Source organism: Narcine bancroftii, chromosome 4 (genome assembly GCF_036971445.1).
Source record: "Narcine bancroftii isolate sNarBan1 chromosome 4, sNarBan1.hap1, whole genome shotgun sequence".
In the NCBI taxonomy this organism is placed as follows: domain Eukaryota; kingdom Metazoa; phylum Chordata; class Chondrichthyes; order Torpediniformes; family Narcinidae; genus Narcine; species Narcine bancroftii.
This window is the reverse complement of record NC_091472.1, coordinates 215864163-215889504: the sequence shown is the minus strand read 5'-3', so window position 1 is coordinate 215889504 and position 25342 is coordinate 215864163. Positions and strand designations below refer to the sequence as shown.

At 48.1% G+C, this 25342-nt stretch overlaps 1 protein-coding gene and 1 long non-coding RNA gene across 2 annotated transcripts in view; one reads left to right on the top strand and one right to left on the bottom strand.

Annotated features, from left to right (window-relative positions):
* col6a1 (collagen, type VI, alpha 1) overlaps positions 1 to 25342 on the bottom strand; it is a 103481-nt gene that overhangs the window by 68643 nt on the left and 9496 nt on the right. The window contains exons 4-15 of the mRNA XM_069933939.1: positions 18867 to 19026; positions 17057 to 17170; positions 15442 to 15462; positions 15318 to 15338; positions 15163 to 15207; positions 14398 to 14451; positions 13184 to 13228; positions 13054 to 13080; positions 5864 to 5890; positions 5694 to 5738; positions 760 to 813; positions 353 to 415 (exon numbers count right to left, since the gene is read on the bottom strand). Of these exons, the coding sequence (XP_069790040.1) occupies positions 353 to 415; positions 760 to 813; positions 5694 to 5738; positions 5864 to 5890; positions 13054 to 13080; positions 13184 to 13228; positions 14398 to 14451; positions 15163 to 15207; positions 15318 to 15338; positions 15442 to 15462; positions 17057 to 17170; positions 18867 to 19026 (676 nt within the window). The remainder of the gene's footprint in view (positions 1 to 352; positions 416 to 759; positions 814 to 5693; positions 5739 to 5863; positions 5891 to 13053; positions 13081 to 13183; positions 13229 to 14397; positions 14452 to 15162; positions 15208 to 15317; positions 15339 to 15441; positions 15463 to 17056; positions 17171 to 18866; positions 19027 to 25342) is intronic.
* Positions 15967 to 22241, top strand: LOC138761587 (uncharacterized). The gene is made up of 4 exons (XR_011356381.1): positions 15967 to 16288; positions 16408 to 17231; positions 20397 to 20489; positions 22119 to 22241. It is a non-coding gene; the product is annotated as an uncharacterized lncRNA (long non-coding RNA).

The window sequence follows — 25342 nt, the reverse complement described above, 5'->3', positions numbered from 1 at the left end:
GTCAAGACTTGTTCAGGAATTTACCCTTGCGAGTGCGTTCATTAAACAAGCAGATGTGTTAACTAGCGCAACAGCTGTTTCCTTGTGCGGACAGTTCAAGGATAAGCCCCTCAGGAAAATTTGAGGAAGTTTAGTGTGGCACTTCACCCCCCCCACCCCCTTTCTCCCAGCTCACAGGTCTTGTCCTTACAGATGGCCTTTCCCTCGAGACGAGCCCTCCCATGTCTCACTGCAACCCCACCACCCCCCCCCCCCCCCCCCCACACCCTTGGAGTATTGCTCACTGCGTCAGCTGAAAACATGTCAACAAAAGACTCTGGCTTCCCCACCCTCTGGATGGTGACCTTCCTACCTTTAAACCTTTGCTGCCAAATGGTCCTGGATCTCCTTTAAGGCCCTGCGGCCCAGGTGGACCCTGTTGAAATGACAGAATTTGCACAGTTGGTATTAAATCATTTAACACAAAGATGCAATGCCCATTTCTTTCAGATGGGCAGACACATTGGAGCTTCGACACATTGTGTGAGGCAGTCTACAGGGGACAATAGGACCATGAGTCTGATGAAGCATTGCATATTGTGTAAGGTAGATACAGGGGACATTAAGACCACATGTCTGGTCAACAGCCACACAATGAGTATGAAGGGATACAGGAGGCATTAAGACCATTAAATGAAGCAGCAGATATGATGGCAAGAACAAAAATTTGTTGTGCCATGGGTGATAAATTGTACGCCCAATGTTGGACAACACACTTACAGGGGGTCCATGAGACCCAGAGCAGCCAGGAAGTCCGGAATATCCAGCTTCACCCTATGTGATGGATAAAACAGAGGCAATATTAGAATGAGAGAGTAAATCCACAGGAACTCAGCAGGTCATGCAGTGCCCGGAGGTAGTAAAGGTATATAACCAACCTTTCACGTCTAAGCTCTTCTTTAGAATGTCCCTGAGTAAAATGAGATCACAGATCCTGGCTTTGAGGAATTGACAACCAGAGGACGTCGGTTTAAGGTGAGCAGAGGAGAATTGGGGGGGTGGGGGGGGGGGGAATGGTGGGGAGATTGAAAAGAGCCGAAGTGGCCATTCAAAGATTTACCTCAAAGCTGGTGGGAGGAGAAATGGACCCAGGCCTGCTGGAGGAGATGGTTGAGGCAGGTATTGTTGCAGCTTGCAATTAAAAAGATTGGGCAGTGCAATAGATAGGTTGGATGAGGAGGGATATGGGCTGCACGCAGGAAGGAGGCACCAGTGTGGTCAGTGCGGGAAAGGTGGGCTGAAGGGCCTCTTTCCGGGCTGGGTGAGTCTGTGGCTCTGAAATAATACACTGCCTTCGGTTAGTAGGTTGCAGGTCTTGCTGTAAGGTCATGGGTTCACTCGGGCCTCGTTGCCCTGAAAAGATGGCAGTGGGTGTGGGTGGCTTGTTCCGGAGGTGGGGTCAGGGACCGCATATCCCCTATTCCCATTTCACCCCCAGATATTGGGTGCTGCTCCAGGATTTAGTCTCAGCCCCAATGATGGAGCGACAATGCGCTTCCAAGTCAGGGAGGCTGAGGTTGTGAGGGGGGGGGAGGGAAGAAAGAGAGCTAGAGAGAGAGAGAGAGAGAGAGAGAGAGAGAGAGAGAGACCATGGGTTTAGGACCCTTGATGAGTAACGACAGCACATTTGCAAAATGGGCTTCTTCTGGAAACTTCTTGAGATTTGTTGGAGCTACGCTTATCCAGGCATGTCCATCACACCCCAACTTGTGCCTTGTAAATAGTCAAAAGGCCTTGCATTGCCATGAGAGGAATCATTTGTTCCAGTATACCCATTTTAATTTAACAACAACCAACTAGCTTCACGGTGACTTCATCTGATGCCATCTTGCTATTTCCAAGTAAATTAAATACCCACACTCCTGTTTGGCTCCCAATCATGGGTCCTCTACCGGCATCACCTACGGCTCCTAGAACGCTTCCACCAGCGTTGTCTCCGCTCCATCCTCAACATTCATTGGAGCGACTTCATCCCTAACATCGAAGTACTCGAGATGGCAGAGGCCGACAGCATCGAATCCACGCTGCTGAAGATCCAACTGCGCTGGGTAGGTCACGTCTCCAGAATGGAGGACCATCGCCTTCCCAAGATCGTGTTATATGGCGAGCTTTCCGCTGGCCACCGTGACAAAGGTGCACCAAAGAAGAGGTACAAGGACTGCCTAAAGAAATCTCTTGGTGCCTACCACATTGACCACCACCAGTGGGCTGATATCGCCTCAAACCGTGCATCTTGGCGCCTCACAGTTCGGCGGGCAGCAACCTCCTTTGAAGAAGACCGCAGAGCCCACCTCACTGACAAAAGACAAAGGAGGAAAAACCCAACACCCAACCCCAACCAACCAATTTTCCCTTGCAACCGCTGCAACCGTGTCAGCCTGTCCCGCATCGGACTTGTCAGCCACAAACAAGCCTGCAGCTGACGTGGACATTACCCCTCCATAAATCTTCATCTGCGAAGCCAAGCCAAAGAGAAAGAGAAAGAAGAGAGAAAATACTCGACTGTAATACGCGTCAAAAGAACCAAAGACTTGTTGATCCAAACCAAGGCTTTTATTAACTAAAAACTGGAGCATATCACAAGTAGGTTGACCAGTCCAGAATGACCTGGTCTGGCTAGGAGCAATACTTTAAGACCTGCCAGTAGGTGTGGCTACACTCTCAGCCAATCACAGTCATCCTACACTACAATCTGTACATATACACATTGGTGATAGAATCTGTACTATCACATCAACTTATGCAAAGGAATGGGGTCCTGAAAAACTTGCTAACTTCTCGACCTGCAAGGGTGGCTTTGGAACTCTGGCTATTTGTGACAGCCTCTTGGTTTCACCAAAAGCAAAATGTCTCTGACGATAGGAGTTCAAAAGAGAAGACAGGATGGTGGAACTCGGCAGCAGAATTTTCAGCATCTGGCAAGATGTCCGTTGACCCTACAGGATGGTTCATCCGCCCTTTGCCAGGTCTTGTTTCTCATCTTGCACCCTCCACATCAGGCCAAGCCTGGCAGGGGGTGGGGGAGCCAGTCTGTGTGCCGACCACCCGACCATGTGGCTGGGTTGCATGGCACCAGTAGCACTCAGACAGGTGACCTGAGCACCTTAAGCAACCCCTTACCAATCACAGACCACCTATGGCGTAGGGGATATTCTAAAGGTGGCTTGTGAGTGAAGAAAAGATAGACAACCACTGGTTTAGTGCCTTCTGGTCAGTGCAGGGAAACCACCCCCTCCCCCTCGCAGTCAGTCATAGCCCAGGAGTCCGGCCTTTCTCACTCAAGAGGCAAAACGTGCCCCAATTTACCCAGCTCGATTGGAACAGGCATCAACCTTGATCCCAGGTCCTGAAGCAGGGTCTGGACCCGAAATGTCAACCGTGCCTTTCCCACACTGACCCACTGAGATCCTCCAGCAGATGATTAATTGTTCCAAATTCCAACACCTGAAATCTCTTTGTTTTCCCCATAATTGTCCAGGCGGATTGGCTTGGATCTGAAACTGACGAGTTAAGTTAAAAATTATCCCTTTGCTCATAACACGTACATTTGTCTTGTCCCCATTCCAATGAATGGAGCGGCTGTAAAGTCTGCAATGGAGGTGTTGGGGACAGTGTAAGAACCCCTTGTCAAATCCCAAGAGGAGGAAGGATGCCGGCGTTCGAGATTACCATTCTGCGCCAGTGTCACCCACCCACCCTGCCTCCGTCGATGCTGCTTGACCCTCTGAGTTCTTCCAGTGAGGGTTCCCCGGCTGCAGCCTGTGTGGGTCCTTCAGCTGCCAGGGGCCCTCGCCAGCCCCACCGTCCTGCAGGGCCATCTCCTCCTCAAAGGAGGTGGTGGCCCCCCCCCCCTGGATTCTGTGACCCCTCGCAGCTGCTGCCGAGCATGGGCAGCTCCGGCATGGGCACAGAGCCGTGGTGGCAGGATTTTAGTTAAACAGGCCACTTAATGTTTGCACTGGGCTTTGTAGAGGGTGGCAGAACCCTTCAGATAAGTGCTTACATCTCCACTCACCAATGGCTGCCATTACAGGAGTCTGGCAGCTCCTCATTCTATGGAAATGCAGGCTATTAACTGCTGTTTTAGATAGTGTCCACCATCTGGTATTTCACACTGCTTTAAAACCTAATGTGTCAGGAATGCACTACAATGTGGATAAATGTGAGGTTATCCACTTTGGTAATACAAACCGGAGGGCAGATTACTATTTGAATGGCAATAGATTAAGAGATGGAGAAGTGCAGAGAGACTTAGGGGTACTTGTACACCAGTCTCTGAAGGCGAGCATGCAGGTACAGCAGGCGGTTAAAAAGGTAAATGGTATGTTGGCCTTCATATCAAGAGGGTTTGAGTATAGGAACAAGAATACCTTACTGCAGCTGTACAGGGCCTTGGTGAGACCACACCTGGAGTATTGTGTGCAGTTTTGGTCACCTTATCTAAGGAAGGATGTTCTTGCAATGGAGGGAGTGCAGAGGCGATTCACCAGGCTGATACCTGGAATGGCAGGAATGATTTATGAGGAAAGATTGCACAAATTGGGATTGTACTCGCTGGAGTTTAGAAGATTGAGAGGGGATCTCATAGAGACATAAAATTCTGGCAGGACTGGACAGAATGGATGTAGATGGGATGTTTCCAATGATGGGAAAATCCAGAACCTGGGGCCATGGTTTGAAGATAATAGGCAAACCATTTAGGACCGAGATGAGGAGGAATTTCTTTACCTAGAGGGTGGTGAATCTGTGGAATTCATTGCCACGGAGAGCAGTAGAGGCAGGTTCATTAAATATATTTAAGAGGGAATTAGATATATTTCTTCAGTATAAGGGTATTAAAGGTTACGGAGAGAAGGCGGGGACGGGGTATTGAACTTTAAGCTCAGCCATGATCTCGTTGAATGGCGGAGCAGGCTCGAAGGGTCGAATGACCTACTCCTGCTCCTATCTTCTATGTTTCTATGAAACTTAAAGTTCTACTTATCTCATAAAAGCACTCTAGAAAATGCCAAAGTCATAAAATATATGATGATTGAATGGACAAAAATTATACAACATTATTAAAGTGTTTATGTTAATAAAGAGTTTTCATATGAGGAGTGTTTGACAGCACTGAGGCTAAACTTGCTGGACTTCAGAAGAACGGGGGGGGGGATATCTCGATTGAAATCTTTTGAGTGCGGAAAGGCCTGGATAGAGGGAACGTGGAGAGGATGTTTTCCCTGGTGGGGGAGAATCTGGGACCAGGGGGCCCAGCCATAGAATACAAAGATAAAAAGTCCCTTCACGACAGAGGTGAGGAGGGATTTCTTTACCCAGAGTGCGGTGAATCTGTGGAGCTCATCGCTGCGGAGGGCTGTAGGCGCCGTCAGGGGGATATTTGAGGCGGAGGTGGATATGGTCTTGATCAGGAAGGGAAGGAAGGGTACGGGGAGTATGTGGTTGTAAAGGAGAGTAAATCAGCCTTGATGGGCAGACTCAATGGGCCGAATAGCCTGATACTGATGCTATGCGTTATGATCTTCTATTAATGTCGCTGTCATGAGTAGTGTAGAATATTAGGTCCTTCAGGGTAGATTTTACTTCCCAATATCTACTTTAACTTTGAACAAGGTGCTCCAAAACCTCAGTCCCATTCATCGCCATCTCCTTACCTTCTGACCATCCTTCCCATCTCTTCCAGGGAAACCCTTTGCTCCCTACAAGCATCAGACAGAACAGAGTTAGACCAAGCAAATGAACACATATGGTTTTCTAATGCCTACTTATTATTTGCACAAAAAAAACTTCTTTAAAGGTAGAAAAGATTCAAAATTGTTCTAACCTTGCCTCCTTTATATCCTCTATCACCCTGGAGAAGAAAAGAAACAGAGTTAGTAAGTTTAACCTTTGTGCAGGTTTTGGTATTCGGTATCTCAATTCATCTCCAAAAATGAGTGTGTGTGTTTGTTTATGTGTGTGTGTGTGTGTGTGTGTGTGTGTGTGTGTGTGTGTTGTGTGTGTGTGTGTGTGTGTGGGGAGTGGATGTGTGTGTGTGTTTGGGGGGGATGTGTGTGTGTGTATTTGGGGATATATCCGCATTTGCGGATGTGTGTGTATTTGGGTATGTGTGTATTTTGTATGAGTGTGTGTATTTGGGGATCTGTGTGTGTTTGAATGTGCGTGTGTTTGTGTATGTGTGTGTATTTGGGGAGTGTATGTATTTGGGAATGTGAGTATGTTTGTTTGTGTGTGTGTATTTGGGGATGTGTGTGTATTTGGGGGGGTGTGCTTGTATGTGTGTATTTGGAAATGTGTGTGTGTATTTGGGGATGTGTGTCTTTGTAAGTACAGGTGTTTGCATTTGTGCATGTATTTGGGGATGTGTGTATGTTTGTATGTGTGTGTGTGTTTGTATGTGTTTATGTGCATTTGGGGATGAATGTGTGTTTGTAAGTGTGTTTGTATGTGTTTATGTGTATTTGGGGATGAATGTGTGTTTGTAAGTGTGTGTGTATTTGAGATGTGTATTTGTGTGGGTGTGTATGTAATTGAGTGTGTATTTGTGTGGGTGTGTGTGTAGTGTGTATTTGAGTGTGTATTTGTGTGGGTGTGTATGTAATTGAGTGTGTATTTGTGTGGGTGTGTGTGTATTTGAGTGTGTATTTGTGTGGGTGTGTGTGTATTTGGGGTTGTGTGTGTATTTGGGGATGTGGGTGCATTCGCGGGTGTGTGTGTGTTTGTATGTGGGTGCATTCGCGGGTGTGTGTGTTTGTATGTGGGTGCATTCGCGGGTTGTGTGTGTTTGTATGTGGGTGCATTCGCGGGTGTGTGTGTTTGTATGTGGGTGCATTCGCGGGTGTGTGTGTTTGTATGTGGGTGCATTCGCGGGTGTGTGTGTTTGTATGTGGGTGCATTCGCGGGTGTGTGTGTTTGTATGTGGGTGCATTCGCGGGTGTGTGTGTGTTTGTATGTGGGTGCATTCGCGGGTGTGTGTGTTTGTATGTGGGTGTGCATTCGCGGGTGTGTGTGTTTGTATGTGCGTGTGTCTGCGTGCGCGGTCGGGGGGGGGCCGTGCGCGGTCGGGGGGGGCGTGCGCGGTCGGGGAGGGGGCGTGCGCGGTCGGGGGGGGCTGTGCGCGGTCGGGGGGGGGCGTGCGCGGTCGGGGGGGGCCGTGTGCGCGGTCGGGGGGGGCGTGCGCGGTCGGGGGGGGGCTGTGCGCGGTCGGGGGGGGTGCTGTGCGCGGTCGGGGGGGGGCGTGTGCGCGGTCGGGGGGGGGCGTGCGCGGTCGGGGGGGGGGCGTGCTAGCGGTCGGGGGGGGCGTGTGCGCGGTCGGGGGGGGGCTGTGCGCGGTCGGGGGGGGGCTCGTGCGCTGGTCGGGGGGGGCGTGCGCGGTCGGGGGGGGCTGTGCGCGGTCGGGGGGGGGGCGTGCGCGGTCGGGGGGGGGGCGTGCGCGGTCGGGGGGGGCGTGCGCGGTCGGGGGGGGGCGAGCGCGGTCGGGTGGGGGCTGTGCGCGGTCGGGGGGGGGCGTGCGCGGTCGGGGGGGGGCGTGCGCGGTCGGGGGGGGCGGTGCGCCGTCGGGGGGGGGCGTGCGCGGTCGGGGGGGGCGTGCGCGGTCGGGGGGGGCTGTGCGCGGTCGGGGGGGGGGTGTGTGCCGTCGGGGGGGGTGCCGTCGGGGGGGGGGTGCCGTCGGGGGGGGGGTGTGTGCCGTCGGGGGGGGTGTGCCGTCGGGGGGGGTGTGTGCCGTCGGGGGGGGTGTGTGCCGTCGGGGGGGGGGTGTGTGCCGTCGGGGGGGGGTGTGCCGTCGGGGGGGGGGTGTGCCGTCGGGGGGGGGGTGTGCCGTCGGGGGGGGTGTGCCGTCGGGGGGGTGTGTGCCGTCGGGGGGGTGTGTGTGCCGTCGGGGGGGGTGTGTGCCGTCGGGGGTGGTGTGTGCCGTCGGGGGGGGTGTGTGCCGTCGGGGGGGGGTGTGCCGTCGGGGGGGGGTGTGCCGTCGGGGGGGGTGTGTGCCGTCGGGGGGGGTGTGTGCCGTCGGGGGGGTGTGTGCCGTCGGGGGGGGGTGTGTGCCGTCGGGGGGGGTGTGTGCCGTCGGGGGGGGGTGTGTGCCGTCGGGGGGGGGTGTGTGCCGTCGGGGGGGTGTGTCCCGTCGGGGGGGGTGTGTGCCGTCGGGCGGGGTGTGTGCCGTCGGGGGGGGTGTGTGCCGTCGGGGGGGGTGTGTGCCGTCGGGGGGGGTGTGTGCCGTTGGGGGGGGTGTGTGCCGTCGGGTGGGGTGTGTGCCGTCGGGGGGGGTGTGTGCCGTCGGGGGGGGTGTGTGCCGTCGGGGGGGGTGTGTGCCGTCGGGGGGGGTGTGTGCCGTCGGGGGGGGTGTGTGCCGTCGGGGGGGGTGTGTGCCGTCGGGGGGGGGTGTGTGCCGTCGGGGGGGGTGTGTGCCGTCGGGGGGGGTGTGTGCCGTCGGGGGGGGTGTGTGCCGTCGGGGGGGGTGTGTGCCGTCGGGGGGGGTGTGTGCCGTCGGGGGGGGTGTGTGCCGTCGGGGGGGGTGTGTGCCGTCGGGGGGGGTGTGTGCCGTCGGGGGGGTGTGTGCATTGGGGGAGGTGTGTGCATTGGGGGAGGTGTGTGCATTGGGGGAGGTGTGTGCATTTGGGGAGGTGTGTGTATTTGGGGATGTGTGTGTATTTGGGGATGTGTGTGTATTTGTATGTGTGTGTGTGCATTTGGGGATGTGTGTCTGTGAATTTGTATGTGTTTGTGTGTATTTGGGGATGTGCATGTGTGTATTATGTGTGTGCATTTGTATTTATGTGTGTGTATTTGGGGATTTGTGTGTATGTGTATGTGTATTTGGGGATGTGTGTGTATTTTGGGTTGTGTGTGTTTGTATGTGTGTGTGTTTGTATGTGTGTGTGTTTGTATGTGTGTGTGTTTGTATGTGTGTGTTTGCATGTATGTGTGTATTTGGGGATGTGTGTGTGTATTTGGGTGTGTGTGTTTGCATATGTGTGTATTTGTATGTGTGTATTTGTATGTGTGTATGTTTTAATGTGTGTGTTTGTAGTGTGTGTGTTGTGTGTTTGTATGGTTGTGTGTATTTGGGGTATGTGCATATTTGTGGATGTGTGTGTTTGTACGTGTGTGTATCTGGGGATGTGTGTTTGTAAGTTTGTGTGTGTGTATTTGGGATGTGTGCTTGTGTGGGTGTGTGTTTGTATGTATTTGGGGATCTGTGCATGTTTGTATGTGTGTGTGTATTTTGGGATGTATGTGTGTATTTGGGGATGAATGTATGTTTGAATGTGTGTGTATGGTTGTGTATTTGGGGATATGTGTGTATTTGGAGATGTGTGTGTTTGTATGTGTGTGTGTATTTGTGGATGTGTGTGTGTGTTTGTATGTGTGTGTGTTTGTAATATGTGTATTTCTGGATGTGTGTGTGTTTGTATGTATGTGTGTTGGTATGTGTGTGTGTGAGTTTGCATGTGTGTATCTGGGGATGTATGTGTGTATTTGAGGGTGTGTGTATATTTGGGAATGCGAGTATGTTTTTATGTGTGTGTATTTGGGGATGTGTGTGTTTGTATATGTAGGAGTTTGTATGTGTGTGTTTGTATTTGGGGATGTGTGTGTTAGTATGTGTGTGTTTGTATGTGTGTGTGTTTGTATGTGTGTATGCGTATTTGGGGATGAATGTGTGTTTGTTTGTGTGTGTGTATTTGAGGATGAATGTGTGTTTGAATGTGTGTGTTTGTATGGTTGTGTGTATTTGGGGATATATGTGCATTTGGGTATGTGTGTATGTTTGTATGTGTGTGTGTTTGTAATATGTGTATTTGTGGATGTGTGTCTGTTTGTATGTATGTGTGTTGGTATGTGTGTGTGGATTCAGGGATGTGTGTTTTTGTATGTGTGTGTGTATTCAGGGATGTGTGTGTGCTTGAATTCAAGAGTAGGGAGGTTATGATGAAATTGTACAAGGCATTGATGAGGCCAAATTTGGAGTACTGTGTACAGTTTTGGTCACCAAATTATAGGAAAGATATAAACAAAATAGAGAGAGTGCAGAGAAGGTTCACGAGAATGTTGACAGGATTTCAAGGTTTGAGTTACAGGGAAAGATTGCGCAGACTGGGGCTTTTTTCTCTGGAGCATAGAAGATTGAGAGGGGACTTGATAGAGGTGTTTAAGATTTTAAAAGGGACAGATGGAGTAAACATAGATAGGCTTTTTCAATTAAGAGTGGGGGAGATTCAAACTAGAGGGCATGGTTTAAGATTGAAGGGGGAAAATTATAAGGGGAACATGAGGGGAAATTTCTTTACGCAAAGGGTGGTAGGGATGTGGAATGAGCTTCCGACAGACGTGGTCGAGGCGGGATCATTCTTTACATTTAAGGAAAAATTGGATAGTTACATGGATAGGAGAGGACTGGAGAGGTATGGACCGGGTGCTGGTCAGTGGGACTAGGAGGGTGGGGATTTGTTACGGCATGGACTAGTAGGGCCGAACTGGCCTGTTCTGTGCTGTAATTGGTTATATGGTTATAGTTGGGGATTTTTGTTTGTTTGTGAGTGTGTGTATTCGGGGATGTGTGTGTGTGTATTCGGGGATGTGTGTGTGTGTATTCGGGGATGTGTGTGTGTGTATTCGGGGATGTGTGTGTGTGTATTCGGGGATGTGTGTGTGTGTATTCGGGGATGTGTGTGTGTGTATTCGGGGATGTGTGTGTGTGTATTCGGGGATGTGTGTGTGTGTATTCGGGGATGTGTGTGTGTGTATTCGGGGATGTGTGTGTGTGTATTCGGGGATGTGTGTGTGTGTATTCGGGGATGTGTGTGTGTGTATTCGGGGATGTGTGTGTGTGTATTCGGGGATGTGTGTGTGTGTATTCGGGGATGTGTGTGTGTGTATTCGGGGATGTGTGTGTGTATTCGGGGATGTGTGTGTGTATTCGGGGATGTGTGTGTGTATTCGGGGATGTGTGTGTGTATTCGGGGATGTGTGTGTGTATTCGGGGATGTGTGTGTGTGTTTGTATATGTGTGTGTTTGTAAATGTGTGTGTTTGTAATATGTGTATTTGTGGATGTGTGTGTTTGTATGTATGTGTGTTGGTATGTGTATGTGGATTCAAGGATGTGTGTGTTTGTATGTGTGTGTGTATTCAGGGATGTGTGTGTGTGCTTGTATGGGCATGTATATTTGTGGATGTTTGTGTGTTTGTATGTGTGTGTATATTCGGGTGTGTGTGAGTTTGCATGTGTGTATCTGGCGATGTGCATGTGTGTTTGTATGTGTGTGTGTACGTGTGTGTGCATTTGGGGGTGTGTGTGTTTGGGAATCTGAGTATGTTTGTATGGTTGTGTGTATTTGGGGATGTGTGTGTGTGTTTGGGGATGTGTGTCTTTGTATGTGTGTGTGTATTTGGGGATGTGTGTCTTTGTATGTGTGTGTATTTGTGGATGTGTATGTTTGTAAGTGTGTGTGGGGGGAATGTGTGTGTTTGTGTATGTTTGGATGTGTGTGTATTTGAGGTTGTATGTTTTTGTATGTGTGTGTTTATTTGGGGATGTGTGTGCATATTTAGCGATATGTTTGTGTTTGTATGTATGTGTGTGTTTGGGGATGTGTGTGTTTTTTATGTGTGTATGTATTTGGGGATTTGTGTGTGTTTGTATGTGTGTGTGTATTTGGGGATGTGTGTGTTTTTTATGTGTGTATGTATTTGGGGATGTGTGTGTTTTTTGTGTATGTGTTTATTTGGGGATGTGTGTGCATATTTAGGGATGTGTGTGTGTTTGTATGTGTGTGTGTATTTGGGGATGTGTGTCTTTGTATGTGTGTGTATTTGTGGATGTGTATGTTTGTAAGTGTGTGTGGGGGGAATGTGTGTGTTTGTGTATGTTTGGATGTGTGTGTATTTGAGGTTGTATGTTTTTGTATGTGTGTGTTTATTTGGGGATGTGTGTGCATATTTAGCGATATGTGTGTGTGTTTGTATGTATGTGTGTGTTTGGGGATGTGTGTGTTTTTTATGTGTGTATGTATTTGGGGATTTGTGTGTGTTTGTATGTGTGTGTGTATTTGGGGATGTGTGTGTTTTTTATGTGTGTATGTATTTGGGGATGTGTGTGTTTTTTGTGTATGTGTTTATTTGGGGATGTGTGTGCATATTTAGGGATGTGTGTGTGTTTGTATGTGTGTGTGTATTTGGGGATGTGTGTCTTTGTATGTGTGTGTATTTGTGGATGTGTATGTTTGTAAGTGTGTGTGGGGGGAATGTGTGTGTTTGTGTATGTTTGGATGTGTGTGTATTTGAGGTTGTATGTTTTTGTATGTGTGTGTTTATTTGGGGATGTGTGTGCATATTTAGCGATATGTGTGGGTGTTTGTATGTATGTGTGTGTTTGGGGATGTGTGTGTTTTTTATGTGTGTATGTATTTGGGGATTTGTGTGTGTTTGTATGTGTGTGTGTATTTGGGGATGTGTGTGTTTTTTATGTGTGTATGTATTTGGGGATGTGTGTGTTTTTTGTGTATGTGTTTATTTGGGGATGTGTGTGTGTTTGTATGTGTGTGTGTATTTGGGGTTGTGTGTTTTTTTTGTGTATGTGTTTATTTGGGGATGTGTGTGCATATTTGGGGATGTGTGTGTGTCTGTCTGTGTGAATTTGGGGATGTGTGTGTATTTGCATATTTATGTTTGTGTATTTGTGGTATGTCTGTGTTTGGGGATGTGTGTGTGTGTTTGTATGTGTGTGTGTTTGTGTGTGTGTATTTGGGGATGTGTGTTTTTGTTTGTGTGCGTAATTGTATGTGTGTATTTGTGAGATATGTGAGTTTGTATATGTGTGTATGGGGATGTGTGTTTGAATGTGTTTCTGTGGATGTGTGTGTGTGTGTGTGTGTGTGTGTGTGTGTGTGCATGCACGCGTGCATTTGTGAGGCTACAATGTAGTTTGTTAATTAATGGAAAATATTTTCTCCATTAACCGCATGAAGCAACAATGAAAGACAGAATAGTTATTAGAATTCACTGCCAACCTTACCTTAGTGCCCCGGTCTCCTTTGTCACCCTGTTGTCAAGAGAGAAAAGGCAGTTAATTCAGGGGCAATACTGGAATTGTTCCTTGAAAGCAGAGATTAAATGGTGCTGATGTCTAGCATGCAGATAGATACCTTCATCCCCGGGTGACCTGCCGGCCCAATGTCACCAGCAATGCCCTGAAATAAAGAAGAAAAAATTGTCAAAGGGGAGAGAATAAATTCAAACAGCACAGTGTGGGGCAGGTTACATTGACTTTGCTCTGACAATCTCCTGGACAGAGTGGCTAAGTGCGTCATTATAGACCTGGACCCTAGGCAGGCCGCAGCACATGGATAAGGCAGAGATGCCAGGGCTCGACTGGACATTGAAAGCACTGTTTATGTTAAGATCGGACTGTACTGTGAGGGCTCATACTGGAGCAGGAAGGTTAAATGCCATTTCACCAGAGAGGTGAGTGGTCACATCATGCAGGATTGCACGGACCAGCCATGTATGGATAAATTGGATGCTCATTTGAATTGTTATCTTGGAATGGCTACCTCTGCATGGATTGGGAGATAGCTGTAGAGTTTAGCATGGGCAGGTATCAATACTGCTAAAAAAAAAAATTCGATATAAATAACCATGTGGTTATCAGTGCGCAGGTGTAAAGATGTCAGCTTGTAGAGCCTGTTCAGCGATCTGTGGGATGTCCGTCGATCAGCCATTCTCAACCCTTTCCTCAGCCATGGGGGCCCCCTTCCCTGTGAAACCAACAGGTTTAGCTGGGTTTTTCCCTCCTCCCAGCGAGATTTTAAAAAATCATGAAAATTATTTATGTTGCGTGAGGAGGGAAGAAAACGGAGCTTTTACTTAAAAGTGTTGTGATCCTCCACCCTCCAGGAGAGGGCCATAAGTCCCCCATTGAGAATAGCAGCAAGATATTAACAGTGCACATTATGGCTGTACATCAGTTCTGGCAGGGATGGGTAGATCCATCTCAGAATCTGCAGTAGGGGATAAAGATATCAGTATTGTATAAGATAGGTATTTATGGTGAAAATGAACAATATTTTACAGAGTCAAAAATAACACAAGTGGTCTACCATATTTTGGACAGGTAGATAACCAGCATCTGCAGTGATTTTATTGCTTGCACATGAAAATGTGCCAGGCTGGAGGGTAAGGGGATATGGGCAAGAAGGCCTGATGAAGCCTGCAGTGGAATGTCGTTGAGACTGAGCCAGCACCGGTGGGAACCATGTTGCTTTGGAGTAATGTACGGTTCGGGGAGGGGGCAAACTGGTGATGTGGCGTGAATGGTAGCCTTTCCTCCCAGCATTGGTAGATCAGTTTCTGTACTTACCAGAGGGCCAGGGGGTCCAATGGGGCCATGAGGACCTCGTCGTCCATCTGAACCCTTTTGAAAAAGAAGAAAGTACATTTAGCTTTGGCATGCAATAGGCACAATGTAATGCTAGCGCTGCGGACCCGGGAGAGCAGGGACTGGGGACACAGCACTGCTCCACAGGGTCCTACTGCCTGGTCCTAATGTTGATGGCTCAGTATAGGTTTCAAATGGCCTGTTAAAGGAGCCAATGCTGTGTTTTTTTTAAAAATCCTGCAATCATGGAGTTATGTGCCCAAGATGGTGGCACTTATGCCAGGCAGGATGCCACAAGTGGTTACAGATTCTGGGGGAAACAGCGAACCGGCAGAGGGCATGAGAAACAGGAACCCCCTCCCCCCACCCCTACCGTTGAAAAGAAATAGCATAGGATGGTGACCCTGGCAGTGTACAAGCGAGGGGCTCAGTGGCTGAAAGAACAGGTTGGCGGCTCATGGTCGAAGGACTCACCCAGGCTGCAAGCAGCTGGAGAAGGGCTCATGGCAACCAGGTATCAGAACTGGGATTGGAGAGGGTGCAGAGAGCAAGAAGGGCCCCCAAAAAGGCTTGGGGCACAGAAAGATTCCCGCTCATTTTGGAGGTTTGGATATGGGGCTCGGGCCACCAATGGTTTGAACAGGGATCCACACGCCAAGCCCCGGCAGGGGGGGGGGGGGGAACGTGACACGATTGCGTTATCCACAGAGCACCCCTCTGCCCCACGCGCCGCTCTGTGACACTGACCTTTCCTCCTGCATCACCAGGGGATCCCGGTGGCCCCCGCAGCGCCTGTAGGACAGAAATAAAAAGCTCTCCTGGTGAACAGGTTCCTTTTGAGGCAGCATGGTAGGAAATCGGTCGTGTGCACGACACTGAAGTATCTTTAAAAAGACACCTACCTGACACTCAAAGGAGCAGCACTGCAAACCGAAAGAGAGAAAGGAGGAAGATTAGGAGCCAGGTATGCAAGCTAATATATTCATTCAAATAAGTTCAAAATGAAGATTTTAAGTGACAACATACCACTGGTTCCACTTCATCATACTGTAAGGAAGGAAAAGAGGTGCTTAGAACATGTTGTATAGTTAAGCCTGCGGATGAACTAGAAACTCAAGACGATCACGAATCTATTGCAGATATTCTGCCCACTGGAATCTAATACTTGATTGTCATCCTCTGCTCTGTGGTTTCAAAATCATGAAAACAGCATTGGGTTACTGTGTTTTTAAAGGAAACTAATGTCGAGGAATGAACTAAAACCACACAAAATTGCTGGGGGAAGTCAGCAGGTCACACTGCGTCCGAAGAGATACATACATCATTGCTTCTGATGGATGCTGAGGTGGATGCGCACACCCACACACGCACACGTGCACACACCCACACGCACACACGCACCAAGGAGTGCAGTTGGCACTCATTTCATGACTGGCTGCTCTCTTTTGTATAGCCAGGCTGCCACGTCGCCGGCCATTGTTCCTTCAGTTTGTGACTGGCGTCCTCGCGGCCCCCGCCATCGGTGATTGGCTGAATCAGCCCATTTTGCTGCAGCCTCATCGGTGGGGGGGGGGGGGGGGTGTGCTTTGTGCCAGCCCTGGGCGCCGATTGACACTTTCGCGATCCATCACCGGCAATTAGCCGGCAGAGCCATTTTGCAGCAGCCCGTGGGGAATGGGCTGCCGATGCTTCGTGCTGCCCACTTGATGGCCGGGTCCGAGCGGCGTCTTCTGTGTCTACACCCGCAATGCCCCCCCAACATTAACTACAATCACTCTGTGGGGCAGGGGAGAATGAGGCAATGTGGAGCAGAATATGGGGAGAGCAGTGAGAGCGCTGGAAGGAGTTTTTAAACACAGTCACTGAGCTCCAGGTAATTATTCCTTTTTTCCCGGAATGCATGCTGTGTAAAAAGCTGGGATTGGGGATGAGGCTGTCGTTCCCATTCTGACTTTTTAACCTCCTCGATCCCACCCCCCAATCATTTTCCAGGAATGCCTGCAGTCAAACCTGAACAAAAATTGCCACTGACGTGCAATGATGCACTGCTGGAAGGCTATCTGAGTTCGTGGACTGAAGCAGAGATTCACAGCTTTGGTTGTTCCTGTGTGAGCCCCCGCTGCCAGGACGTCGGGAGACTCCTCGCGAACAAAACACTAGAGAGAATAAAGGGGGGGGGGGGCAGACACTCACAAGCCCAACATTTGAGCTCAGTGCTGCAGTGAATGAATGGCAACCTGCGACATCCACAGCAATAGTCACACAGGCTAGATGGGATATCTTGCAGTAGTAGCATGCAGCTGCTAAAGCCCCTTTGGTAAAACCTCTTTAAATGTAAGTGGATCGTCTAACACCTCCCGCAATTCTGCGCAAGAGAATGTGCTACCAATCCGCACACCCCAATTTAGACATGCAGCAGTTTCCGGCTCATGAGCTCAGGCCACCCAAATATCCCAATTAACCTACAATCCCCACCCCGTACATTTTAGAACGTGAATGAAGCAGGAGAGTAATTCTATTCTCTTGGAAAGAAACCTCCAGATATTTCTCAGTGCCAGCTTCGCTCTCAATGATCCAATGACGTGCGACGCAATTTACACTTGCAATGTCCTCCCACTGGCGAGGCAGCATGGATACTCACGATGGTTTCAAGAATATCGGTGATTGTCTTGTTTAACTCCACTTCTTCGAGAGTGGTTGCAGTGTAGTTTCGGCGATATCGGGCATCAGAAGCAATCAGATTCAACCTCGATTCCTGAAGCAACATTAAATGTGAAAAACTCGGCCTGAAGCCTCAGAGGAAAAGATCCAATGCGGTGGTTTTCAATCTTTTTCTTCCCACCCACACCACACTTTAAGTAACCCCTATCCCATCGGTGCTCTGTGATTAGTAATATTGCTTAAGGTGGAATGTGGTAAGTTTTAATCGTCCCTCATTGACTCATTATGTTCACCATTTCAGACTCCAAAGGAAATGGGCTAATGACAATTTTTCTCAAGCAGAATATTTCAGTAACAATTGGGTTTAGAGCAGTGATTCTCAACCTTCCCTTCCCACTCCTATTTCACCTTAATCAACCCCTTGCTAATCACAGAGCACCGATGGCAGAGGGATTACTTAAAGTGGGATGGGAGTGGGAAGAAAAAGGTTGAGAACCACTGGGTAACATCTTTGAGACACTGGTCCTCATTATTTCAACTTTCATTGCACTGAAACATGACGGACTTTTGCTGTTCAGTCTATTCTTCAGCGCAGGAATAGATTGGACTCCTGCCACCTCCCTCTCCCACTCAACTTTCTCTGTGGGGTGCAAATTACCCGTTTGCGATGTTTACCCCCCATTCACCCCCCCCACTGGCACTGCACCCAATTACACCCAAATGACCTTCAACCCGCCGATGCAGGGAACTCCAAGGATGGGGGATTTTCTGAATTAATAAACCCAAATGAATATTTGAGGGTCCCTAATGGTGGCGCCGGTCTCTGGCTCTGCCACAGCGCTGTGCTAACCGTTCACACAAGGATTACGATGAAAGAAACAACAAATACATTTAGGTAGATAATAAATATTCACTGTGATGGTCATGAAGTAAAGGTGCAGACAGTCTGTAACTAGTGAACCAAGAGGAGGCTCAAAAGTCTGATTGCGGTTGGAGTTGTTTGGACATCTTTGGCTTCTCAGAATAATGGATAAATGAGGAAATGGCTATTTAGGAAAACACCAAAGAGGGGAATGGAAACACATGAAGATCAGAAAGCCAGGTGGCCAGGAATTATAGTCCGCTGTGTCGGTGACTCAGTTGCCTTTTTTCTGGCCCTGCCTGAGAGTCCGCGCATCTCTTTGAGAACTGAATGGCTGCCTTCTACACAACTGCACAGGCTTTGCGGGGTCCCGCCCTTCAGGGTACTCTTGGCTTGGTCTACTCCAAGGAGGCAAGTAGCAGATGGAGGTGGAGCGATGTCAGCGCCTTCAAGGGCAGAGCAATGGGAGGGACTGGAGGTGGAGTGAGGGCTGGGAGGAGGGGAGCTTGTGTGTCTAAACATAGCGCAGATCAGATGGGCTGAATGGCATGTTTCTACGTTGCAAAATCTTTATGAAAAGAATTGGATAGATAGAAAGATATAGAAGGAAAGGCTGACAGAATAATAGACACAGATAGAAACAAATATATTGATAGAGAGACATAGATAGATAGGGATAGATAAAGAGATAGAAAGAGATATAGACAGACAGACAGACAGACAGACAGACAGACAGATAGACAGATAGACAGACAGATAGACAGACAGACAGATAGAAATAGGTGGAGAGATAGAGATGGATAGAGAAATAAGGATAGAAATAGAGATAGAGATAAATAGATAGATAGAGAGATAGATAGAGAGATGGATAGGTGAATGGATAGATAGAAGATCTGTGGAATCAATAGCAGAGAAAGGAGTGACATACCAAGTGATCTGGAGTGATGGCAACAGAAAATATCTTTATGCCCTGGTTCTTTGCATCGGACGCAGCACTGTCCAGCCCTCCACACGGCTCCTTATATCCCTCAATTGGATGTCCATCCGTGACTACAATCATGTACTTGTTCTCTCGATGGTGAGAGCCACTGAAATGAGAGAGACATCACCATGGTTACAGTTTCTATTCCCCTCGGGGCATGCTGGGAAAACACAGAGCAGTCTGCCTCACCAGAGCACATACAGGACTGCTGTCCCTTGAACTATCAGAAGTTCACAAATGAAAGAAGGCAGCTCAGCTTGATATAAACCTGCAGCATTGGCAGTATTTATTTTAACCATCAGCTGGAGGGAGATCAGAGTGACTTATGGAACCATTGATCCATAGAACATTACTGCACAGAAAATAGGCCCTTTGGCCTTCTAGTCTGAGCCAAACTTATTATTGTTTCCACAATGACCTGCACTCATCCATGTACCTGCCCAAATGTTTCTAAAATGTTAAAATTAAGTCCGCATTCACCACCTCAGCCGGCAACTCGTTCCACACTCCCGCCACTCTCTGTATGAAGCAGTTCCCCCCTCAACTTTTCCCCTTTCACCCTTAACCCACGCCCACTGGTTCGTATCTCACCTAAGCTCAGTGGAAAAAACCCCATCGACATTTACTCTGTCTATCCCCCTCATCATTTTGTAAACTTCAATCAAATCTCCCCTCATTCTTCTACGCTCCAGGGAATAAAGTCCTGTTTAACCTTTCCCTGTAACTCAGTTCCTGAAGTCTGGGCAACGTCCTCATAAATGAGTAAAACACAAAAGCGCTGGAGGAACTCAGGATGTCTAGCATAGGAGGTAAAGTTATATAACCAATGTGCCCTTCTTCCAGGTATAAGTGAAAAGCAGGCAGGCGGCTGAATTAAATGGCTGGGGGAGAAGGGAAGAAGGGACAGGGGAGGAGCACTGGTCGACAGACCCAAGGTGATAATTAGACAGGGATATGGCAGGAAAGGAAAGGTGAGAACTGATTGTAGTGGGGGTGGCTCTGTGAATGCAGGGAGGAAGAATGAAGAGAGAGAGAAAAAGAGATATATGTGTAGGTGAAGGGGAGAGATAGTGGGTGGGAGAGGGGTGGAGGAGGACTAATAGAAACTGGAGAAATCGATGTCTGTGCCATTTGGTTGGAGGGTGCCCAGATGGAACAAGAGGTGCTGTTCCTTCAGTTTGTGAGTGGCCCCAGCTTGGCCGGACAGATAGGTCAGCATGGGAATGGGGCGGGGAATGGGAATGGGTTGCCACCGGGAGATCCTTGCAACTGAGAGTCTCTCGGCTGCGAGGAGGATAGGGTTCTCTGATCCCCAAGGATCAGGCTCATCTTCCATACAAGCAGCAGTTGTCGAACACCATTCGGATTGATGCTTTGACCAAAAGGTCCATGATTCCCTTGTGCTGCACACCACCTTGAGCAGCTGGGAAAATGTAGGTTCCCTTTTATTGCTAATAACTGTTGTCTTACCAACAGGGACAAATGATGTGACATCGCCCAGTTGCTTCAATTTTGAGGGAGAATTGCAGAGCACAGCTAGAGCACATACCGATCTCAGCAACCTACAATGTAGGGGAATTTTTTGCCCGACCAGTGATGACTGTCAATAACATTTATTCTTAAAGGATCAACATCAGCCGTTGGCATATGGCACCCAATACTGGGAGAGATGTCAGGGGAATTTGACCAAGTTACCAAAAGTCAGAACGTTCTGGTCATATTTTTTTTAAAGTACAGCAACAAGTCCTTCTGGGGGCCCCCCAAACCACTGCTGCCACCAAGCCCCCCAATTAACCTACAACTCTGGTACGTTTTGAACGGTGGGAGGAAACCAGAGCCCCCCTCTGGAGGAAACCCATGCAGGTCATGGGGAGAGCCGGTTTTGAACCCAGGTCGCCAGCTCTGTGATGGCGTCATGCTAACTGCTATGCTGGCCATGTCTCATTTTTTTTAGGAAGTTTAGCTGCAATCCTAATTCAGAAAAACAGTGACAGAAATTGGATCTGGGATTCAATGAGTAAACAGAAACTGTTTTCATTTAAAGAAAATAAATCCAGATTGCAGCTCTGTAACAATCGAAATAACTTTCATCTGAATTACCTTAATGACAATCAGTGTTGCCAGGTAGCACAGAATCTACTAAACGAGGACCATGATAAGAGGAAGGGAGATCAGTAGTTTAACAGTATACAAAGCAATCTGGAGACAATCTCTTCAGACTATGTGTCACATAAAGACAGTGATGTGGCAAATCGTTTGTCCCCAGCAGTTCAATCCTGTTCATCAGAACTTCTTTTTAATCTTGTAGACTGTGCTCTGCTACCTCTGACATTCATCAGATGGAATATTTCCTCTTTCTCCAACTCTTACTTATCCCGCCTCTTGCAGACTGCAAAAATGCTCTCATTTACTTTTCGCCTGACAACGAGTCTCCTATTCTCCTGGTCTGCAACTTCAGTCAGTCATAGGTTTCACGCTGTATATACAGACTTTCAAGCCACATTTGTGTTAATCAACTACTTTGGAGGTCCGGCAAAGTTCAAAGAATAATACACATCACATACGGCCCTGAGATTCCTTTTCCTATGGGCCAGGCAGAATTTCTACTTATCTGTTACTGTAAACTGTAGTCAAGAAGAAAGATATATTCTAATGCTTTTCTTTTCTTTTAAATTGGGTAATCTTTCAGCGATGAGACCAAAATTGAAATTGAATATTTTTCCAAAGGGAATTAGTGAAAATTGCATTAGCAGTTACAAGTCACAGTAACATGGAAATCAGGTTCTCATTTAGGAATGGAAAGATGGCATGGGGAATCATATAGTTGTGTACTTCTGGAGAAGCTCACAGATAATGCAAGGAATAAATATGATATTTTTTTGAAAATTTGGTGCCCATATTTACATACTGTAGGTATTAATTTATGAAGGGGTTTCCCCGAACCTTGTGAAACCTTGGGATAAATAAATGATGATATTGAGAGGGCAAAGTTGAGTGAATGGTGGAGATATTTTGGTAACCAGGTTTGTTTTCCTTTCTCCTTCACTTTTCATTGACTATATCCTTTAATTTCTATCTTTTGCTTTTTCTATTCTTTGGGGATTATTACTTGGAGGAGGGGGTTGGTGGGATTTTGGGGGGGGGGGTGTAACATGTATAATGGATTTGGAACATATGACTATTATTTTCTTCATTTAGATACAGACTTTTAAAATATCCAACAAGGAAGAGAGATATGTCTACAAAAGAAAGAAATGTAAACCATCTGACAGTAAATACAGAATATATAAACATTGAATAATAAACATGAAAAGTCTTTGATCAAGTGTTGTTTAAGAGTCTGATGGTGCAGGGGTAGGATATGAATCAGCAAATGTAAGCATACAGATAAATATATCTTGGGGAGATTGCCAAACATATACAGTGAATCAGGGCTGCACTGATACCCCGAACAAATTGTCTGGTAACACTGGACAAACAAAAAATTTGCTTCTTGAACACTTTTGGGTGCATTTTATGAATTTTGGGCTGCTGATCACGAAAGTAGCCTTAAAATTTTCCTATCATGTGATCTTTTTGGTCTCTATTCCTCCCCCTTCCATTCTCTTATCACTGGGCTTTTAATTCAGGCACCTGCCTGTTTGTTACTCATACCATGAACTGCAACATGTCATTGAAAATTCATTTTTTGCATTCGCATTCGGACTCCTTCCCTGCTGGGGCCATCAGTAACAAACATGGTGAAAGGTTTCACCAGGACATTGCGACCATGGAAAAGCGGTATCAGGGCAACTGGAATCCAATAATGCCGGCCGACTATTGTTGGTCACTGACATGAGAGGCATCAGATGCTGAATACAAACGAAAATCAGCGGCAAAACATTTTTAGGTCGGTTGAACTAATGCTTTGTGTTAGCGTCGTTATGCGATTAAACAGGCTAAATTCAATAAAAGCTCATTTAATGTTTCTCTAACTTCCTAATTCATACAGCAAATCTGAAATGATCTTTGACTTAAGCTTGACGGTGTCTCTCATAATCCCCAATTTATTTTCAGGAAGCAAAGCTTTTGAAAAAACTTTTTTGTCCAGTGTACACTTCGAACTGATCTATTACAATTACATATGCTTCAGGGACAGTTCCTAGTGTATATCACATGCAATTGTGGACAGGAAGCAGTGAATATCCAAACCTGCCGCCAGGACCACTGGCATTGATCGAGTGATGGGAACCATTGTGAACAGGGTCATAATGGATGTCATTATTCTGCTTTGGGGAATGACACCAGGCCCCAGAAACAGGGAGACACTCCCATTGAGGATAAGGGGGATGACCCTACAGGGAAGGTGACCACATCTGAATAACCCAAGCAGGCTGCAAGTGGCCAAAGACGCGCCCAGAGGACCTGCAGAGGCTGTGGGCTGCTGGAGACCGACTCATGGGAAACCAGATTGGAGAAGGCACTGAGGGTAGGAAGGGCCTGGATCTGGCCTGCCAGTGGATCGAACAGGAGTCAGAGAGGCTGCGGGAGCACTGGGGGGTTAATCCATGGACACTCAAGTGTGTCTGAAAGGATTCCCTTTTGCTTCTCCCTCTCCTATTGTTAAGGGCACCGGTCAATGTTCACGGCAACTCGTTGTTTGCCATACCGCAGACAAAAGTCCGAAGTGAAACACGAAAGTTTGCAGATGCGATGGCTGCGGTAAAAAGCACAGAGAGGATGGAGGAACTCAGCAGGTCTCACAGTGTCCATACGATGTAAAGAACCTGAGCTCTTCTCAAGGTATGAGTAACAAACAGGCAGATGTCTGAATTAAAAGGCCAGTGATAAGAGAAGAATGGGAGGGGGAGGAATAGAGACCAACAGTCAAAAGGTGTTAATTGGATCTGATATGAGAACTAAATGGGGGAGGGGAGGTTTAAATCTACGTAAGGGCACAGATGGAAAAAGGAAGAGCCTGAACTCGTTGAAAGGGAAAGATGGGGGGTGGGGGGGGGGTGCTCATGGAAACCGGAGAAGTTGATGTTAATGCCATCCGGTTGGAGGGTGCCCAGTTGGAAGATGAGGTGTTGTTCCTCGAATATGCGGGCGGTTTCAGTCGAGCAGTTTCTTGGGCATCTGTGTCAGCGAGGGAGTGGGACGGAGAATTGAAATAGCTGATCACACTGCTGTGGCGGGCAGAACGAAAGCGCTCAATGCAGCGGTCTCCCAGCTTGCGTCCAGTCTCTCCGAAGGAGAGGAGAGCACAGCAGGAGCGCCAGGTGCAGTCGGCGACCCCTGAAGATTCACAGGTGGAGTGTTGTCTCACCTGGAAGGACTATTTGAGGTGTTCCCGAATGGCAATGAGGGTGGGTGCATCTCCTGTGGTCAGAGGGGAATGTGCCAAGGGAGGGAGGAGAGGACAAGGGAGGGAACGATCCCTACTGAAGGCAGAGAAGGAGGGTTAAGGGAAGATGTGTCTTTCCCTCTGTCTCGCTGTCTCTCCCCTCCACCTTCTTTCCCCCCCACCCCCGCTTCCATTCAATTGTCACCTCACCTCACCTCTCTCCTGCCCTCTTATTGTGTGTTGGCCTGTACTCCTCCCTTTCTTCCCTTCTCACCAACCTTTTAATATAGGTGCCTGCTAAATTTTTAATTACACCTTGAGGAAGGGTTCAGGCCTGAAACGTTGGGAATAGATCTTTACCTCCTGTGGATGCTGCGAGACCTCCAGAGTTCTGCCAGCTTTTCTGTGTTTTTACTGAAAGTTCAAGTATATCGTGTATATTATCATTTTTATGTCACTATCTCAGACGATCTTTCCTGGAGCCAATACACTCATGGCATCGTGAAGAAAGCACATCACCGCTTCTACTTCCTTAGGAGTTTGCGGAGGTTTTGTATGACATTGGAAACTCTGGCAAATTTCTACAGAGGGGTGGTGGAAAGTGAGTTGACCGGCTGAGTCATGGCCTAGAATGGGGGCACCAATACCCCAGAGCGGAAAGCTCTGTAAAAGGTAATGGGCATCACAGGCAAAACCCTCCCCACCATCAAGAACATCTGCAGGGAGCGCTGTCGTCGGAGAGCAGTAGCCATCGTCAAGGATCCACCCCGCCCAGCGCACGCTCAGTTCTCACTGCTGGTATTGAGAATGACGTCCAGGGGCCACAAGGCTCTCCCCCCCACCAGGTTCAGGAACATCAGACCCCTCAACGATGAACTCAATCAGGGTGAAACTTGTCTGTAGACACTGCAATTGAGTAAAAGCACACCGAGATGCTGGAGGAACCCAGACGGTCTTTTCAGAAGATTCTGCTTCTTCCTTGAGGTAGATATTTCAGGCCTGAAATGTCAACAATATAGACACTGAAGACCGGCTGAGTTCCTCCAGCCTCTCGGGACTCTTACTTCTGCCCTTATTTTCTCTCTGTATTGCATAT